At 33.2% G+C, this 21,746-nt stretch overlaps 1 protein-coding gene across 6 annotated transcripts in view; it reads left to right on the top strand.

Moving 5' to 3' along the window:
• CNOT6L (CCR4-NOT transcription complex subunit 6 like) overlaps positions 1-21,746 on the top strand; it is a 112,423-nt gene that overhangs the window by 74,497 nt on the left and 16,180 nt on the right. For all 6 annotated transcript variants that reach the window (XM_039468394.2, XM_074396326.1, XM_039468393.2 and 3 more), the window contains 3 exons: positions 6,859-6,927; positions 10,289-10,446; positions 12,841-12,995. In XM_039468394.2, coding sequence (XP_039324328.1) covers positions 6,859-6,927; positions 10,289-10,446; positions 12,841-12,995 — 382 coding nt within the window. The remainder of the gene's footprint in view (positions 1-6,858; positions 6,928-10,288; positions 10,447-12,840; positions 12,996-21,746) is intronic.

Below are 21,746 nucleotides of genomic sequence, written 5' to 3'. Positions count from 1 at the left end.
TGGATCATGAGTGTATTCTCCTATGTCATTGTCTACAAACTGTTTTTTTTTTTTTAACTTATAATGTTTAGAATTAGGTTTTATGACTTTTCTATATGTATTTTATATTGACTGAGCCATTTATTGATTATGTGTCCTTTCACTACTGTTTTTTAATGTTATCTTTGTCATAAATCAGGTGTCAATGTATGTTTAGGTATGTTTCTGGATTCTCTGTTCCGTGAGTCTTTATAGCAATGTAACAGTGTTTAATTATGGAAAGCTTTATAAAAAGGTCTTGAGATTGGGTAGAGTAATCCAGTAGAGTAAGTCTTCCTCCTTGACCTATTCTAAAGAATCTTGGCTAGTTCTGGCCTTTGTGTTCTTTTACCTTGTATTTTTATTAAAATTTTTGGAATGAGGTTTTTAATTCTCTCCCCTCTCTAAAATGTAGAGATTTAATTTGGGATTATATTGAATCTATATATTGCTTTGGAAATCAGTGATATTTACAACAGTGGATCCTATTCTTTTATTTGTTATGCCTTTTATAATTTCTTTCAATATTGAGTTTTAGGTTTCTGTGTAGTGGGCTTGCCCATATTATATTACATTTATTCTAAATTTTGACTTTTTAATTGTCTTTAAAAATAGTCATTTTAAAGCTATATCTTACTATCTTAATGGCAGATTTATGGAATACAGTTGAGTTTTGTATATTTTTTGGTACTCAGTCATCTTCCTAAATACTTAATAAATGCCTTGCTGAAGAACTTTATTCAGCCACTTTACTAAATAGTTTTTAATGCTAATGCATTTTTATTTTAATTTATACAATTATGTCATCTGCAAGTAAAGAGAGTTGCATTACTCCATTTCTAATTCTTTTGATTTTCTTGCCAACCTGCACTTATTACACTAGCTAAAGTAGTGATAATGGACATCGTCTAATTTCATAATTTTTCGTTAAGTATCCTATTCACTGTAGTTTTTATATAGATAAACTTCATCTGATGAAGGAAGTCTTTTTCTATTCCTAGTTTGCTAGGTAAGTCTTTTTTTTTTTTTTTTTTTTTTTTTAATATGACTAGATTTTGAATTTTATCAAATGCTTTTTTTTTTTTTTTTTTTTTGAGACAGAGTTTCGCTCTTGTTACCCAGGCTGGAGTGCAATGGCACAATCTCGGCTCACTGCAACCTCTGCCTCCTGGGTTCAGGCAATTCTCCTGCCTCAGCCTCCTGAGTAGCTGGGATTACAGGCATGTGCCACGATGCCCAGCTAATTTTTTGTATTTTTAGTAGAGACGGGGTTTCACCATGTTGACCAGGATGGTCTCGATCTCTTGACCTCGTGATCCACCTGCCTCGGCCTCCCAAAGTGCTGGGATTACAGGCTTGAGCCACCGTGCCCGGCTATCAAATGCTTTTTATTAAGATGAGTACATGATTTTAAGCCTTTAAAATGGTAATTATATTGACAGCTTTTTTTTTTTTTTTGAGACGGAGTTTTGCTTTTGTTACCCAGGCTGGAGGGCAATGCCATGATCTCGGCTCACCGCAACTTCCGCCTCCTGGGTTCAAGCGATTCTCCTGCTTCAGCCTCCCGAGTAGCTGGGACTATAGGCATGCGCCACCATGCCCAGCTGGTTTTTGTATTTTTAGTAGAGACGGGGTTTCACCATGTTGACCAGGATGGTCTCGATTTCTTGACCTCGTGATCCACCCGCCTCAGCCTCCCAAAGTGCTGGGATTATAGACATGAGCCACCGCGCCCGGCCTGTATAGATGTTTTTTTTGTATGTTTTTTATGTATAACATACAAAAAAAACCTTTGTATTCCTAGAAAAAGCCAACAAGGTTCTGATAAATTATTATCATTTTTATATAACCCTAGATTCAGTTTGCTAATATTTTATTTAGTTTGTTTTTTTTTTTTTTTTTTTTTTAGTGAGACAGAGTTGTGCTGTCACCCAGACTGGAGTATAGTGGTGCAATCTCAGCTCACTGCAACCTCCTCTTCCCAGGTTTAAGTGATTCTCCTGCCTCAGTCTTCTGAGTAGCTGACATTACAGGCACACACTGTCACGTCTAGCTAATTTTTGCATTTTTAGTAGAGATGGGGTTTCACCATTTTGGCCAGGCTGGTATCAAACTCCTGACCTCAAGCAATCCGCCCACCTTGGCTTCCCAAAGTGTTGAGATTACAGGTGTGATTCAGTGCGTCCAGCTTGTGTAGGATTTTTTGCATCTGTGTTTATGAGTCAGATTGGCCAGTACTTTGAAAACTTGACATTAAAGTTATACTGGCTTTGTAAAATTTGTTTAAGTATTTCCTTATTTACTGTGGTTTGGAAGAATTTATTTAAGGTTGTTTGTTTTGTTTTTGTTTTGTTTTTGTTTTGTTTTTTTTGTAGGAAGTTTTAAATCACTGATTTAATTTCTTTAATAACTATAGTACTATTCTGATTTCCATTTCTCCATGAGTTTCTGAAAGTTGTGTTTTCTGGAAATTTGCCCATTTTATCTAAATCTTCAAATTTACTGGCTGAAAGTTGTTCAGAATATTTTATGATGTCTTAATAGCCTTAGGATGTGTAGTCACGCCTTTTTTCCATTTCAGATATTAGTTCATTTGTGTTACCTTTGTTTACTTAATGCAGAATCTTGTCCAGTTACTTATTAATATTTTCTTTAGAAGAACCAACTTTTAGCTTCCTTGGTGTTCTTTATTATGCTTATTTTTAATATCATTAATTTCTTTATTTCTTCCTTTCTTCTGATTTCATTTGCTATTCTTTTTCTAACTTACAGTGAACATGCCTTAATTTACAGTTCTTTTTTCTCAAATATATTTATGTATATAAATATTCCTCTAAAGTGGCTTTTAGCTGTATCTCACAAGCTTTAATTTGTATTATTTTCATTATCATTCAGTTCAGTATATTTTGTAATAGCCCTTATCATTTCTTCTTTGGCCTAAGAGTCATGTAGAAACTTGTTTCTTTATTTTCATTTCTTTATTTTCGGGGGAGTTCTTCTAGTTGTCTTTGTCATAGGTTCCTAGCTTAATTCCATGTGGTTAGAGAACATACCCTGATTTATTTAAATTTTAAAAATATGTTATTTATTACCTCTGCTGATGATTAATGTTTGTAATTAAGTATGCATTTGAAAATAATATCTCTTCTCATTAGATGCAGTTCCTGTATATTAGTTTGTTAATTATATTGTTTGAATGTGTTAGATGTACTTAATGATTACTTTGGTTTTATTCATTACCAGTAGAGCTATGTCAAAATGGTTGGTTTGTCTTCTTGTAGTTATTTCAACTTTTTAATTATATATACTTAGGGTGTATTTTCATGTGTTTTATATTCATGGTTATTCAAACTTTTTATCTTGCTGCAAATTTACTGATTGCTTGTTCTTTCCTTTTTGATGTTCCATTTCTAATTCTATTTTTCTTGATATTTAGAGTTTCCCTAGCTCACTACAGCATCTAACTCTTGAGATCAAGTGATCCTCCTTTCTTAGCCTCCCACATAGCTAGGACTACAGGCTTACATCACCATGCCTGGCTAATTTTTAAGTATTTTTGTAGAGGTGGAATCTCAGTATGTTGGCCAGGCTGGTCTTGAACTCCTGGCCTCAGGTGATCCTCCCATCTTAGCCTTCCAAGGTGCTGGGATTACAGGTGGAAGCCACTGCATTTGGTCCCCTTTTAGCTATTTTTTAAGGGCATATCTGCTAGCAATTAAAGTGTTTTCCTTTGTCTGTTAACATTATTATTTCCCCTTGATTTCTGAAGGATAGTTTTCTGGATACAGAATTTCCAGTTGACAGTCTTTTCTTTCAGTCCTTGAAAAATGTTGTACCACTTCCTTAGGGTTTCATAGTTTCTTAAAGGAAATCTAGTGTCATTTGAGTTGGTATCCTATAGGTAATACATTATTTCCATGTGGTGTTTTTAAGGTTCTTTCTTTAGTTTTCAGAAGTTTAGTTATGATCTATCTTGGCATGGATTTCTTTGTGCTCTTTGTATTTGAAGTTTGCTCACCTTCTTAAATTTGTTAGGTATAAATCTTTCACATAAATTTGGACATTTTCAGCTGTCCTGTCTTAGAATACTTTTAAGCTCCACATTCTTTATCCTGTCCTTCTGGAACTCTGATAATACAAATCTAGATTTTTTAAAAATCATATTTTCACAAGTTTTTTCAGGCTCTGTTCATTTGTTTCAATATGTTTTCAGACTAGGTTCTCTTGATTCATTCTTAAGTTCACTGATTTTTATCTTTTTGTATCTCTGTTGTGCCTTTCCAGTGAGTTTTAAAATGTTGGTTATTGTATTTTTCAGTTTGATAATATCTATTTGATACTTTTAAAAGAAAAATTTATCTGTATTTGCTGGATTTTCCTGTTCTTTTCAAGGATATTTGTAATTGTTGTTTTGTGATGGCTGTTCTAAAATCTATCAGATAATTTCAAAATCTGATTCAGCTCAGTGTTGTTATCTGTTGGTTTTTAACACTTATGTTGTGATTTTCCTGGTTCTTGATATGACCCATGATTTTTATTTGTACCCTGGATGTTTTGGATATTATGTTAGGAGACTTTTGATCCTTTTTAAATCTCTGATTTCATCAGGCAATTACCTTATTTAGGTTTAGCATGTAGATTTGGTTGTCTCTTCAGGTTCAGCTGACACCTGCACTGTGGGCAGATCAGGCCTACTGCTGCCAGTCAGTGTGAGGTGTAGGGAGGTGTGGGGAGGGAGCTCAACCTCTTGAGCTCCGTTGAAGAGGTTGCATTTGACATATTGCATCAGCAATATATTTATTTATTTTATGTAATAGTAACCCGTATAACTCTTTATTTCTTTGTTTTGTAGTATCATTGGCCATGTAGTTTCATCTTCTAAAAACTGATTTTAAATGCATGTCTGACATGAATATATTATCCTTTTGTAAAATATGTTAAAATTCATGTTATGATTAAAATTTCTTTTAATCATTACTTTTAATCACAGTCCCTTCCATGCAAGTAATCACACTTGTAAGTTGGGTGTATATCTTTTTACTTTCTGGTAAGCATTTACATACAAAAATTGAACCCGCAGAAATTTTATACTATTAATTTTAGTGTGTGCTTTTAAATATTTTTAATAAAATGTCACATTTTATTATTTTTTTCTACTTATTTTTACTCAACAGTATTCCATGGATATGTTTGCACTTGAACACATATTTATCTTGTTTCTTTTTAAACTATAGCATAGACTTTCTTAAAATGGACATTATTTAGCCATTTACCATTGCTTTTGTGAATATAAACAATGGCATAATGGATGTCTAAAGAAGATAGTAGATAGGGCTGATCCCCCTAGAAACAGAAATTTGCTCAGTCATAGGGATATGTTCATTTTCAAGATAATTGTGCTAATTTATATTCCTACCAGTTGTACTGCTGTTTATCACCATCACCAGTCCTGGATGTTTTTGAACTTAAAAATTTTGCATGAACTTGGGTAATAAATACACCATCTCATATTTTAAATTTACCTGGTTAGTAGCAAGATAGAGTATTCTTTCATACTGTGTTGTTATCTCTTTGGATATTGTTGATTACTGTGCATTTTACTTACACTGCTACATTGTGATGTACTAGTTAAGATTTGGAAGTACCAGAATATTAATATATTACCTGTTTTATTTTAGAAGTTTGTTGATTTCTGAATTTTTAACTGAGTCAGCTTAGGTAGATTTTGCTGATAAGGATTACAATAGCTAGAATTTTTTTTGTTTATTCTTTCTTTTTTATATTAGATTTTTCATTTTTAAGACACTTGCTGTGACTCTGCCATGGCACTCACATAGCCAGCAAGATTGTTTTCTGGGATTCAGTTTGTTGAACAAGCTGGATGATTTGTCTGTTACCTTATAACCTCCTTTTATTTCCTGGCAAGATGTGGAATATATGGAATGTATTCATTCTACTCTGAAAAGTATGGCTGCTAAAACAGAATACTATATAGGTATACTTTGAGAAGACCAAAATGGTTAGTTAGTAAAGTGACACTTTTAAAGATCTGTGCTACTTTGGTCAAAATTTCTGTGGCTAGATAATAATGGATTGTTTTTTGTTTTAAAGAAGTACATTTCTCAGTTGCTAATACCATGGGCAAATCTGCAAACTTACATCAAGTTGTCCTGCAATTTCAAAGATTTTGAAAGGGAGAGAAAAGGGGATAGTTAAATATTAACATCTGATAGTTAACATCAGTTAGTTTCATAGTATTGATAACCGTATCTGAGCAATTTATGTTTAACAAGTGCCTTCCTTTTTTTCTGCATAATGTAGTTCTATCTTTTATCTCTTGTTTTGTGTTGACATTATACAAGAGAGCGAATAAAATCAGGAAATGAAAGCCCCTCTAGAAAATTCACTAACTTTAATACATTTGTATGTACTTTTTTCTATATTAAAGATGTTTGAGTGTTTTAATTCATCAGGGTTGGAATTTCAGATGGCTTTGATTTCCCAGAAGGCTAAGTCTATACAATTTACATATATAATTAAAGACCTAAGATTCTACTTAGAGTTTTAAATAGGTACTTTTCATAAATATCATGTAAGTGAAAATGCCGTTAATGAGTTTCCTAATGTTGTTTTCTTATATTAGTTCTGTGATCTCTGCATAGCTTTTCTTAAATTTCCTTTGGCTTCTAAATCTTCATTAAATTTCAGCATTAGGTTTTTCAGTCACTTTGCAGGCCATTACAGCAGAATAGAAAACAAATGGTTTTGACATTATAAACTAACTGATAACAGTTTCAGAAACACATGAAATTAACCTGTATTTACAATTTTTTTTTTCAGTTCATCCAGAGCAGCTTCCTCCGAGGCCATGGATTACATTAAAAGAACGAGACCAAATTCTGCCATCAGGTAAATAGTCTTTCTCATTATTCCTTCATTTTTTTTCAGAAATACTTAAAATGTCATTTGGACTTCATGATCTGTAATAAATAAGACTTCATTTTACTTCTCATGGGTAGAAGAGTTTAAAAATACTGATGGATAGACTTTTTAAAAGTTCACATTAAGACAGAGCTGTCAATAGCTGTCTTATATCTTTCACAGTAATGAAGCCCTTGGTTTTAAAATTATTTCTATAGTACAGCTTTCCAAATGACATCTTCCCAGATGACTATTGGGTAATTTAAGAAAAAATGAGTAACAATGATTTTTCTTGTGAAAAATTTTAAACTACTGAGAAGTACTTTATCTTTCCTGATAGGTAGATAACATTTATGGAAGAATAATGTAGACTGAGCATATATTTACTATACTGGCAACAAAGTATAGTACCAGCTCAGGGGTATAGAAATAGTACATGGTATTTGAGCAATATAAGGATATAATCTAGCATTTCTAGAACGGAAATAATGTAGAAAACATAGGCCTTTATCTGTTTGTGGGGACCAATAATCGTTTGACATTTATAAAGCTTCTTACTACATATTTGATATTTTAGGCATGGGAATTCTACTTAAAAGTCATGAATTACTGTTTTTCCAAATGCCTTTTTTAAAATCACAAGAGTAATAATTTTCATAATATCTAACTTCATTTTAAAATTAAATGAAAATTTTAAGCATTTCAATATGAAGATTAACCCAGTCACAGAATAGTGGTACATTAATAAATTTTGGCTGGGCACTGTGGCTCATGCCTGTAATCCCAGCACATTGTGAGGCCAAGGTAAGCAGATCACTTGAAGCCAGGAGTTTGAGACCAGCTTGGCCAACATGGTGAAACTGCATCTCTACTAAAAACACAAAAATTAGCCAGGTCTTGGTAGCACACTCCTGTAATCCCAGCTACTCAGAAGGCTGAGGCATGAGAATCACTTGAACCTGGGAGGCAGAGGTAACATACAGTGAGCCAAGGTCATGCCATTATACTCCAACCTAGGAGACAGAGTGAAACCCTGTCTCAAAAAAAAAAAAAAAAAAAAAAAAAAAAAAAAAAAAAAGTTAAATAATTAATTGTTAAAGGGCAAATCACAATTAGACTTTATGTATATTTTGAGCAATATTAAGGCCTTTTGTTTGGGAGTTTTGGGCTTTTTTTAATTTAAGAGGATTCAGAACGAATCTTTTTTAAAGTATTTGGAAATGTGGCTATGTAGACTCTTCATGGTTCTATTTGCATTTTAATAGCACTACAAAATATTATAATATGCAGTACATTTTGTGTCTTTCAGAGGTAATAATTTTAAAACCACCATACTCTAGGGCTGCAATATCAGCTTGTTTTAAGAGACACTGTGTCAATGTTATGAATAACATTTTTACTATCAGGTTGCACATTGGTAGTTTAAGTGAAAGGAATACCTAAGGCTTTCAACAAAACTTAAAGCTAGACAGATTTATTTTATACTTGGTTTTTCCTAGTGAATAATTAATTATTCCCCTTTGATATTAAAAACATCATTTTTTAATTTTTCATGGAATGAGTGAACATAATCTTGAAGAAAAGATTTTCTAATATTGCATAGCTACATTTCCATTAAGAAAAGGAACAGTAGAAACAAATTTTCATTAGTTGCTGAATTCTCAAGGTTTTTGGATTTTACTTACTGAAAAACTAGTTTGGATTTTTCTTTTGAGGTATGGTGCTTCCCTGAGTAGCATCTGAGTGCTAAAAAAAAGTTATTGTTAAAAATGCATTTTACTTCTGATGCATAGAGGGATGTATATAATACCTTATGGTGATTAAGGGTGATGTATTGCTAAAAAGAACCCTATAATGATAAACTGTTTGAGAATCAAGCCTAGATAATAAAAAAGGTACCACATAGTTATAAGAGATGAGTGATAATAACACTTACCTAGTTTTTTCTTCTGTTTAAAAATTGCTGGTTCATTGTCAGGCACTGGCAGGGATATAAAGAGTTTTGGATATATTATAAAAATTGCAATCTCTGATCTTTTTAATGAAATCTCATTTTACAAAGTCTTAGGAAAAAACTGAATGAAGCAAATGACAATCTGCCTCTTTCACCTTACTTCCAAATGATATTTTAAATCCTGAGAAGCATAGTGAGGTAAATTCATGGTGCTTTCTTCACAGTGTAGTGGCTTGCAAATGATTTTGGGTCATTTTCAACATAAATATTCAGAAAATACAAATCAACTCAAATTGAAATTTAGCTCCCAATGTACAAAATGGTCAACAGTCAGACTCCCAGGGGACTGAGCTGAGTTTCTCTTAATACCTTTTCCATCATCTGAAACAGAACCAACTTTAATCAAGTGTGACTTCACTTTGGATTCCTCATGTTTTATTCTCAATCATGTCTGTTCGTTATAGTCACCTGGGAAGCTGGGATGGTTTTTAAAAATACAAATAGCTAGACTCTTAATATTCCAACTAAATTAGTTTTGAGTCAGACCCTTACTATCAGCATTTTTCTTTTAGAGTTCTACTGTGATTCTATGAAGTAGTTTTGTAGTTCTACGAAGTGATTCTACTGGGCAAAAGATGGAGAATTACTGATAAAAATCAGGGCTTTTCAGACTTTAACATACAAATGCATATGAATCACCTGGGGATTTTGTTAAAATTGCAGATCCTGTCCAAAACAGGTGTTTCTGGGGCCACAGATTCTGCATTTATAAGTTCCCAGGTGATTGATTACTGATGGAGCTGATCTTCACAGAACGCTTTTCAGTAGCAAGCATACAAACTATCTTACTTGTTTTTTTATAGTTTAAGGACATTTAAAAATGAACATTTTATTTCAGAAATGAACATTTGGTTGACAAAAAGGATTGTCTTATAACTAAATTTTGTTAGTCCATACTCTTCTGCCTCAAAGTAGTGATAGCACTAGGAGGCCCCCAGAAATATTTTGTTGATAAAACGTAATGAGGTTAGAGCTCTTTAATTAGAATCCAACTACAGTTTACTTTTGTTCCACTCATTTAAAGAAGCTTTTCTCAGCAAGTTATAAGCAAAAAATTAGCAGATTTAAAATTTAAATTTTTTATTAAAATATATTTTCTCGAAACTCTCAAATACGAACTGTTAGTCTAATTCTAGACTTAGTAAAATAAATTTTGTATGATGGACTCCAATGATGCTTTAGTTGATTAGCAATCTTAATCTTGCCTTGGCATTTTACAATGATGATTTGTGGCGTATGTGTGTGTGCTTGTTCAGGTGTACACATGATATTGCTTTAGAAAAAGTTGCCTAATTTTCTCCCGTTTGTCTGTTGTTTTTTTCTCCCACTTCTTAGCATCATTCACGGTTATGTGTTACAATGTGTTATGTGATAAATACGCTACCCGGCAGCTATATGGCTATTGCCCATCCTGGGCATTAAACTGGGAATACAGGAAAAAGGGAATTATGGAAGAAATTGTTAACTGTGACGCAGATATCATTAGTCTTCAGGTAACACCATAGAAATTAAACTGTCTTTAACTTAAAAGGTGAACTTAAACATAAGAGAAGATCTGACCAATGGGAAAGATCCTGTGTTCAAAGCCAAAGTTCAAAAAGAATTGTTTTCTCTCCTTCTCTTAAAAAAAATTGACAATTTAAATAAGCATTTAAGACATTTCCATAGTGAAACTATTTTGCTGACTGAATACAACCATCTACTTACATTTACTATTAAGTGGAAATAATCTTACCCATTATTCATGTTAATATTTACCTCATGATCATTGGTATTGCTGAAAGAGAAAACCACAGAAGATTGCCAGTCTTTTAGGAATAAAATTTAACTTATAATGGAGTCTGTTTAAAAAACAAAAAAGCTTGCCAACAGCTATTTCTTAAACAGACGTATTTAAAAATATTGTGCTATAAGTCATGCATATTTGCCTTACCTTTCTTTATAAACCATCTCTGAAATTTAGATTCTCCTGTTTTATAGCATTTTACTAATTCAACTTTACTAAAGAAGCAGCATCTTTTCATTAAATGTGTTTTATTGCTTCAACATGTAGTTGATGATTACCCAAAAAGATGTATGAATAGTTTTTAGTAACTTTTTATTTTTAGCAACTTTCAAAGCATATTAAGTGCTTAAAGGTTTAAATTTTAATTGACAAATAATTGTATATGTTTATGAGGTACAATGTGATGTTTTTATACATATGTACATTTTAAAATGATCAGATGAGGCTAATTAACATATTCATCAACTCAAAAACTTAGTATTTCTTAAAGGTGTTTAAAAATGTTGTGTCTTACAGGCCAGGTGTGGTGGCTCACACCTATAATCCCAGCACTTTGGGAGGCCAAGGTGGGTGAATCACTTGAGGTCAGGAGTTCAAGACCAGCCTGGCCGACATGGTGAAACCCCATATCTACTAAAAATGCAAAAATTAGCTGGGTGGAGTGGCGTGCACCTGTAATCCCAGCTACTTGGGAGGTTGAGGCATGAGAATCACTTGAACCCAGGAGGCAGAGGTTGCAGTGAGCAGAGATCACACCACTGCACTCCAATGTGGGTGGCAGAGTGAGATTCTGTCTCAAAGAAAAAAAAATGTTGTGTGGTACAAGTTCATACATTCTTTTCATCATAGCCTGAGAGGAAAAATTATTTTGAAATTTTTTTATGTAACAGAGTAGCTTGATAATTTGTTTTTATGTTGCTTGAGGAAAAAAGTAAAAATCTTATTAAAATACAATTATTCTAAACATTGAGACTGACAGAACTGGGGAGAAAAGGAGGCAGACAAAACTAGGCTGTTACAGTTACTTGTCTACCTCTTGGTTTAGTATTTGTAGTGATAACAGCCTCACACCTTCCTAAATATAGCAGTTTGAAGGATAAAACATTAAAATTTGAGAAAATTGTCTTCTCATTATAAAAGCAGTGCTATAATACTACACTGGATTAAAAAGATCATTCTAGAAAAGTTGAAAATTTTGAAAAAATATAAAGCATGGCAGAAGGAAACACCTAATTTTATGTCATAAGATAGTTGTGTTGAAACTTCTGGAGTATTTTTCTTCTACACATTAAATAAACCAAATATATTTACAGATACATTTTGTTTCTTATTTATTATACTTAATGGGTTTTCCATGTTGCTAAAACTCTTCAAAACTAATTAATTATATGAATGTATATTGATTTAGCTTTTCCCCTGCCATTAGACATTTAGTTGTTTATGGGTTTTTGCTGTCATAAACTCATGCTGTTAGAAACATCTAGATACATAAATTATCTTCATATTTATTTCATTTGGAAAGATCTGTTGAAATATTTTATGGGTCAAAGGATAGAACAGATTAATAATTATCAAATTAATAGAGGCCATTGGATGATTGCTATATAGGTACTTAAAATTTTCTTAAAGTAGAATTTTTTGTGAGTAGATTTTACACTTCTCACTCCAGGGTATCATTCCTTTCCACCATAGTTCAGAATGATAAGCAATTTAAAAAATTTTTCTTTTTATATATAAAATATACTGTTCCCTATCACAGAAATCTATCATATACCCAACTTGCTTTGTTTAATTACCAGTCTTGAGGAAATACAGTATAATGAATGAACTGTAAAGTGGGAATCAAGAGACTTTGGGATGTAGTCCTACTCCTGTTACTATCTGAGCATGAGAAAATCATGTCACCTTTCTGGTTCTTTTATGTTTAAAAAGCTGTCATTGTCACGTAGCAGCTGCTAGCAGTCAGGTAAGATAGTAAGATAATATTTGCTATGTGAATTATTTTTACTAAGTTGCATCTTACTCATAATGCTGAACATTTTTGTATCTTAATCAGCATTTTCCCTGTGTCATATAGATGATAACTTTTCTTTCATCTCAGGAAGTGGAAACAGAGCAATACTTCACTCTCTTTCTGCCAGCATTGAAGGAGCGTGGATATGATGGATTTTTTTCTCCAAAGTCACGTGCCAAAATCATGTCTGAGCAGGAGAGAAAGCATGTAGACGGTTGTGCAATATTCTTCAAAACAGAAAAGTAAGTTCAGTAAACAAAGTGCAGTGGTGTACTTTTATTTATTTAAATTCTCACACTTTAAAACTGACTTTGGTTTGGCCCTATGAAATAAAGAAAAAGCTGGAAAACAAGTATTATGCAACTTAAAACTATTGTTAATGTTTCATTTCCCAGACTTTGTATTTGAAATAAGGATATTTAGTGTATTATTCTTTATGCTTTTATTACCAAATAACACTAAACATTTGAAGAGATACAAATTTAAATGGTCTCATATTTCAGAACATATTTTCATGAAGTTTTTTTTTTGTAAAAAAGAAAGTGGTATCTTTTAAGGTTAGCCATAAGTGATCTGGGTTTCTTTCTGTGATTTTTTTTTCTTTAATAGTGGTCCTTTTTGAGAATCATTGATTTTACCAATCTTTTCTCTTTTACAATTAACATTTCATACAATTATCTAATCATTTATTCACTAAATGTTTACTGAGCATTTGCTTTGTGATAAGTCCTGTGCTAGACACAACAGACACAAAGACAAGACATAGTTCCTAATCTCACTGAAAGCTCAAATCCAGTAGGAAAACTAGGCATATAAGACAATTATAATATCATATGGTATATATAAGATAGAGCTATACATGGATGACTAGAGAGTCACAGAACTTAACGAGGTAGAGAGAGACAGGGAAATGGAAAATGGAACATGATGTCTGATAGAGGTTGAATCCCATGGTTAATAATTTGGATTTGATAAATTAGGGAATCATCTACTTACAGGATAAGTAGATCCATGCTTATGGCTATTTTCCAGTATTTCCCTGTTTAAAATCTATTTTAACAAAGCCATTCAGTGTTTTTAATTGATACAGGCATATTACCAGCATGACATGCCACTTTAAGTAAATAAATTGAGTAAGTTTGAAAGATACTTGGTCCAATTCCCATTTATCTATGCTTACTTTCCTGTATTTTCCATTAATTTGTTAGTAGAGGTATTCCTATTTTGGTTAATAATTAGTACAAAGCCTTGTAATATTTGAGATCAGAATATACTGAATGCTTCTAATGGTTTGGTAATTTTTTAATGCATTGTAGAATAATTCTATTAAAATGACGTATCTCTTAACTATGGGGATATGTTCTGAGAAATGCGTCATTAGGTGATTTTGTTATGGGAACATCGTAGAATGTACTTACACAAACCTAGATGGTAGAGCCTACTATACATCTAGGAGGTATAGCCTATTGTTCCCAGGCTAGAAATCTGTTTAGCATGTTACTGTAGTAAATAGACAAACAAAATGGCATTTGATTCTAAACATATCTAGACATAGAAAAGGTAATGCATTGTGCTGTCATGTTAAGACAGCTACAACATCACTGGGTAATAGGAATTTTTCGGCTCCATTATAGTCTTAAGGGACCACCATCATGCATGTAATCCCTCCTTGACTGAAACCTTGTTATATGGTATATGACTGTACTTCCAGAGTGTTTACCATATGTCAGGCTTTTTCTAATTGTTTGTGTTAATTGTCTTACTCAATTTTTAAAGCAAGCCTCACCGGTAGCTGTACAGCTATTTCCGTATTTTTATAGATGAGGAAACCAAGGTACAGACAAGTTCAGTAACTTGCTCAGGTTACGCAGTAGTCTGATTTCATAATCCATACATAACTACTGTAATAAACTGAATCTTTAGGCTTCTTGTTTGAGCTTTTGATATCACTAATACCTCTTATAAGATTATCTCATTTAGGAAAATTGCCCTGAATTTGACATTTGTTTTTGTTTTTAGGCAGGGTCTTACTCTGTCACCCAGGCTGGAGTGCAGTGACGCAATCATGGCTCACTGCAGCCTCAACCTCCACAGGCTCAGGTGATTCTGTCACCTCAGCCCCCTGAGTAGCTGAGACTACACGTGCATGCCATCACACCTGACTAATTTTTGTGTTTTTTGTAGAGATGGGGTCTGCTGTGTTGCCCTAGGCTGGTCTCAAACTCCTGGAATCAAGCAATCCACCCGCCTCAGCCTCCCACAGTGCTGAGATTACAAGCATGAGCCACTGCACCTGGCAATGTTTGTTACCTATGTTCATATGCAAATTTCCTTGAAACGCCATAAGTTAAAGAAAATGTACCAGTAACTTTGAGACACCTAACAGCAGGCTTTTTTTCTATTTGCCACAGTTTCTTTCATGATAATATGGAAGTTTTTATTATTCTCACAGTTTTGAGAGGAAAAATCTAAAATTCCTTAATAATTTACTAGAGGTAGGTGAGGCTTTGAAATAACAATTAGAACTGTTACCTAGGAAACTTTAAACACTGGGTATTTGCAAACTGATTCTTTAATTATTAAAAATGCTGTTTAATTAGTTAAGTAACTAGCACATAGGAAACACTTAGATGTGTCACTTGTTTTTTTCTTCTTCAACTCCTTTTTCCTAAATAGTAACAGGGATCTGGAAACAGATTAAGACTTTTTGAGTCTGATACATCTGTACATTGTACTTCTTTTCAACTTCTTTCCTGGAATGACAGGACTATACTTCCTATAGTAGAATAAAACCACCTCTGTCCCAGTACCAAATATTTATCCATGTCTTATTAGCTAACTAGTGCCAACTATTTGGAATTTAAAATATTCTACCCTGTCTTTATTCTTTCTTCAGATTGGAAAAATAACATAGGGCAAAGAAAAGACTGAGTTTTGAAGCCAGGTGTTTCTTCTGTTTATCTGTGTAATCTTGAATGACTTACTGTTTCTGGACCTGTTTCTTCATTTGTATATTTTTATCTTGTAAGATGAGTTTTGCAGAGGTTACAGAACTAACAAAGATAACTGTGGAAGAGTACTTTGACACTGTACTCATTCTCAGTCTCTTTCTTCTATAATCAGAGTATCTCATAATTCCTAATCTTCACTGATGACTGTTTAATCCTACATGAAAAACACTAGTACAGAATAGGCAACAATAAATGGAAACTATCATAATTACCATTTATAGCAAAACACTATAATAAAAATCTCTAATCCATCATGAGGAAAGGATAGAGTCTTGTTTAGTAAAGGCTAGGACACAAGTTACCGATATTCAAATAATTAGAATATAATACATTTTTTTTTTCTGAGACAGAGTCTTGCTTGCCCAGGCTGGAATGCACGGGTGCAATCTCTGCTCACTGCAACCTCCGTCTCCTGGGTTCAAGCAATTCTCCTGCCTCAGCCTCTTGAGTAGCTGGGACTATAGGCATGTGCCACCATGACTGGCTAATTTTTGTATTTTTAGTAGGGACGGGGCTTCACCATGTTGGTCAGACTGGTTTTGAACTCCTAACCTTGTGATCCTCCCACCTCAGCCTCCCAAAGTGCACAGTATTCTGTAAATCATATTATTCTAGTTTAGTTTTGGGGGATTCAGAATCTACTTCAGGATTTGACAGCACCTGTTGGTCATCACTATGAACATCATTTTTTTGGAGTTAGATGCATAGAGATACTAGAAAATAGAACTTTGAGTAATAAAATCCCAGATCTCAGCTTTTGCTTTGTCCTTTAACAAGTATCATTTACATTCCAAAGCATTTTATAAAATACATATACATATGTATTTTGTATATATATAATGTATATATAGAAACTGAGTTATGGATAAATTTTTTAGATTAATAATTTAAATTTCTTTTTGCCATGTTTTGTCCTGTAGACTTAACCATTAAGTAGAAATTGAGTCTCGGAGCCAGATACACAACCTAAAAATCAATAGTGGGGGAAAAAATGAAGATGAAAGCAGACGTACGTACTAGACTTGCTGTTCCTGAAGTTAGGTTCTGACATTTTTATCATGCTTTATTTCAAGTCAACAAGAAAGGGAAAAATGAGAATAGCAATTTAAAACAGTGTAGTCATTGCACTGTGGGCAGTCTCTTATCATAGGATTAGGAACTTAGGTTGTCATTGCACTTCATTCTTGCTGTACTTCCTAATCTGCTTCCAGTCTCAGAGGTACCAGATAAGGCCAGGTTCTTGCTTTTCCCCCGGTCTGTTATCACAGGTAGTTTTGTGCTTGAAATGAGGGCCTTCAGAGGTTACAGTATCATTTCAAAATGCCACAGTATCATAACTGTTGTGATACTCTGTCTCAGTGGTCTTTCAGTTATTAATTTCCTGTGTCATAGGTGGTTGTTGCATTTAAAATTTGTATATATGATTTTTTTGAAAATGAGATTTTGATTTCTACTTTCTAATGCTAATTTCTATTCAATCTGGGTCATAAAATTATGCCTTTATGTTACAGTTCCTATGCCTTTCAAATATAGATAGTAACTATTCCACTTTAGAGTTTTTTATGGGGTTAAAATAATGTGGATGTGCAGTGGTTAAAAGAGCTGTACAAATAATAGGATGTTATTTATCTACTTTGTTATTTAACCTAGTCTCTGAGCTTACCTTTCCTAGTTAATTATCTTCTGGCACTCTCATGATTACTTAAAAGGACCAAGAACACATTCTATAGCAGTTTATACTGAATATTAAGAACTTCTATTTGGTTTGGTTTTAACAGTGCTAGTATGTGATCCAGAAAGGGTCAGAGTTATTTGTTGTGATTATACTGTCATCTTGACTGTATATTACATTGTTCCTTTTTACTTGTAAATGAATTCAGGGAGGGAATATTACTTAAATCCTATAGATTGCTTTAGTATCTCATAGTTGGCAGTCAGTGTCCTCTCTCTAGCATTAATTAATTACATCACAGCCCACAAAGTTGTTTTTAGACCACATGTTGGTAAGAAATTGAGTTATGTCTTTATTTGGGGGACTGCTTTGGACGTGTTCTTTTTGCATGTGAAACAATCAACCTAATAATATTTCTCAGATCATCAAAGGTTTTTTTTTTTTTTTGGTCAGAGCAGTCCTTATTAATATATGTTGTTTCTTTTAACCATTTGACCTTTCATCTAGTTTTTTTTTTTTTTTCCAAAACATGAATATACAGAAGAATGCTTAGAATAAAACATCAGCAGGAATAATGCTTTTAGCATCTGTATACCAGCCACAGCGTATGAACAGTAAACTAATGTATCAAAAGAGTCAAGTTTAAGATTTTCTATATTATCAAGGCTGGCTGGCTTGGAACAATGATTGGAAAGTAACTATAAACCAATTTGTCTAATTGGGAAGAAACATCTAATAGAAATAATGGCAGAAAACCTCTGTATTTCAGAATGGTACCTGCATGGAAATTTGTGAGACAGAAAGTAGATTCAGAGTAGAGTGCATCTGGTTTCTGTGGGAAGGGAATGTAAGAAGTAGCATTGTTAAGGTAGTAGGGATAGAATATAGGTAATTATATCTTACTATATTATAAATTTATAACAGTTATAAACAGAGAAATAAGATAAATTGTAGAAGATTGCAGCCATCAGCACTAATGCTAGGAATCTCATTCTTTTAAAAACAGAATACCTGAGAAAGCCTTAAAGTTCACGAAACATATGAATACTCTTATTTACTAGAAAGAAGGACCTTTATTTGGTTCAGCTAGTTTTCAGCTCTGTCTTTGGTTCTTCAACCCTTGGTAAAGCTGACATGGTAAAACTTGAGTGAGAATCTGTGCCCTAGAGTTTCTAAGTGTCAGTGGAAGGGAGTGTTAGTTGTAATGAGATATGCATCCTGTTTAGGAAGACTAGCTTTACTTTTCTGGACTTTTGAAAACAAAGACACTAAAAAGATACCTTTAAAAGGTTGGGAAGTTATAAAAGTCAAAAGTATGGCAGTATATACCAATGAGAGAGAAAGTTGAAAAGGTAGTTGCAAGCATCTGATAATGCAGTTCAAGATTTATGTTTAAAGAATTGTTTTTTTAATGAAGAAAAATCAATAACCAGTCATGTATTTAAAAAAAAGTTTTATGAACCTATGATCATTACCAAGAAACTTAAGAAAAAGAGAAGGCTGGGTGAAAGTGCTAAGGCAATGAAGAGGATATTTTAACTGACATTATACACTGTAAATAACAAGGAAGGAATCAACCCACGGCAGACTGTGTAATTGGTAATTGATGATCAGCAAAAAAACAACTATATACAATTTATGTTTTACTTTCATGATTTCTATTGAGAAGAATTTTCTTCAAAGTAGAAACACTTAAGACCAGGGGAAGAGGAGATTGGTAAACCAAGAAGGTGAGATTGGTAAGGCAAGAGAGTAACTAAACTGCCCTAACTAGTTAGGTTACCAAATGAAGGTAATTACATCTCATGGTAGTGGAGATCTTACAGAAGTGTGGTTAGAGAACTGGCAAAGGTAATCTGTTACAAATACTGGAGTAGAGAAAAAGTTTTAGGATTTGGGGGATGGATGAACTATCAAACTTTTCAAAAAGACAGACTTCCCTAGCCTCAGTTTTCTTCATCTTTGCAATGGCAGTAGTAATTCCTTCTACTGCAGTTTGGTTCAGAAAGAAGACTCGGAGATAGTTTGGTGTTCAGGAGTTTGTTAGCAATCAACACCTGTGGAAAGAAAGTTTAGGAAGCAGAATTGGACATACAGAAAAAAGTGAAGTGTTGCAGACCTGACTCCCTCAGGTGACTCAACAGGCAGCTTTAGAGCTTGTATGGCCTGTGAAAGTTAAACCACATGGGGCCCAAATCCCTGGACTTTTAACTTTTGCTTTTGATTTCTAATTGGATGGTGGTGCTCCTAGAAGTATGTGACCATGTGTAGGCAGCTTTCTGCAACTGAAGCAGTCCCTGAGACTGATGAGGAATCTGAGCAGTATATCTCCATGTGCAAATTTTAGGACTAACGTATGTGAAGTACTTAACACAAATCTTGAGACGTAAGTAGAGCCTCAATATAGTAGCTTTTATTATTGTTATTTTTATTCTGTCCTATTGAGAAATTTAATTATTTTGAGAGAAGAGAGAATGCTTGCTCATAACATTTATAAATGTCCAAAAGCTGGCAGGGATATTTACTCTGTTAGAAAAACAGAATGATTACTTGTATCATAAATATGTACAAATATCTTATATATCTGTAAAAAAGTTAAAAACGATGAAGTTTCAGAGCACTTAATCTCCAAATAGGTGAATTAATGAGCAGAAGTTCATGAAGTGAAACTTAACTGAGGTAAAGATTACAAGATTGCTCTTCTTAGATTATTAGTGGAAGGAATAAAAGAGAGAGGGACAAGAGTCAGCTGAGACTACAGAAATATATATGTAGCAGTATTTATTAGGGCATTAGTTAAAATAGCTCATGTAAGAAATAACCTAAATGTCCAACACAGGTTAAATAAATTATGGTGAATCTGTATAGTGGACTAATCCAGTCATCACAACTGATTTGGAAGAATATTAAATGTTACAGGAATGTCCCTGATAGAAGAGTTTTATCTAAGTGTGTGTGTGTGTGTGTGTGTGTGTGTGTGTGTGTGTGTGTGTGTGTAGAGAAAAGTCTGGGGATTGACTTTTAAATGGAGGTATTGGGTTATAAGTGACTTAGTTTCCTTTGTTCTCATATCTCTGCAACAAACATATTTAATGTAATAAAATTATTTTTTTCCACATTTTTAAGTACCTATACATGCAGGACTGACAAGACCTGATTTAAGAGCAAAAAGACCAAAACGTTTCAGATATATATTAATTCCTGTTTGACTTATAATTAATATGGCTGTTCCCAAAGTGAAGTTTTACTCTTTATTAACAAATATATAGTGAACAAATGAAGGCTGTAGTTCATTTATGCCCAATTGTAGGTACTGCACCTTTGGGTAAACTTGAGTTGTTCAAATGAACTTTTCAAAAAGACAGACTTACCCAGTTGTCAGTTCAATTTAATTTTGTTGAGCAAATTTAAACAAATCGTTCAAATGAACAACATCACACATTTTATAAGTGACTGGTCATTTCTTTTTGGGAGGAGACATGGAGGGTGGGAGAGCATCGACATCTATTGTGAAATATTTAAAGTGGTGTCATGTGAAAGAGAAATTAGATTTATTTTAAAGAAAAGATTAGATCTAGGTTTAATGGAAGAAATGGGAGAAGAATACAGGAAAGCAAATTTTAGTTAAGGCATTTCTTTTCATTAGTCCTGTGCTCCCCTACTCGCCAAAGAATGGCCTAGCTTTGGTAGAAGTAAAATTATTCCAGTACTAAAAATATTACAATTAACAGAATTTTTAAGACTTTTGTACAGAACCCTAGGTTCCTATATATATCTTAGAAGTTCTGTGACTATTTAGAAGCTATCTCAAAAATTAAATATGAATAATTGAGCTATAATTTGAAAATAACATGTTCACTCACATGTTTCAAAAACAAGTTTTAACATTTTGGAAATCATTAACGTGTTCATGAAGTGCTGCTCAGTTAACTTGTTTTGGTACAGACCTCTGAATCAAATTTCTTCTTGCCTGCTTGGTTTTTCTGAGTGTAGGCCACTTATTTACCACTTATATCTGTGTAAATCAGGATTTTTAACAATAATCTGTAACCAAAACAAAATACAAAAATTAATTGGAAACTGAGACTATAATTATCATCTCTGTCCTTTGATTTCAAATTTTTATATTCATCAAAATAGGTTGCTTGTTTTCAGTGATTGATTTATTCTAACATGCTGTTTTTATCTGTTTTATCTGTGGGAATCTCACCGGAAACTGTAAAAGGTATTCTCCTGCTTAAAATTGTTTGAATAAGTCTAGTATAGACAAAGGTCAATCCTCTCTGTAGAACATATTTTGAATCTGCTTA

Source organism: Saimiri boliviensis, chromosome 3, assembly GCF_048565385.1.
Source record: "Saimiri boliviensis isolate mSaiBol1 chromosome 3, mSaiBol1.pri, whole genome shotgun sequence".
Classification (NCBI taxonomy): Eukaryota; Metazoa; Chordata; class Mammalia; order Primates; family Cebidae; genus Saimiri; species Saimiri boliviensis.
Note: the sequence above shows the minus strand (reverse complement) of the source record. Positions and strands in the feature narration are given on the sequence as shown.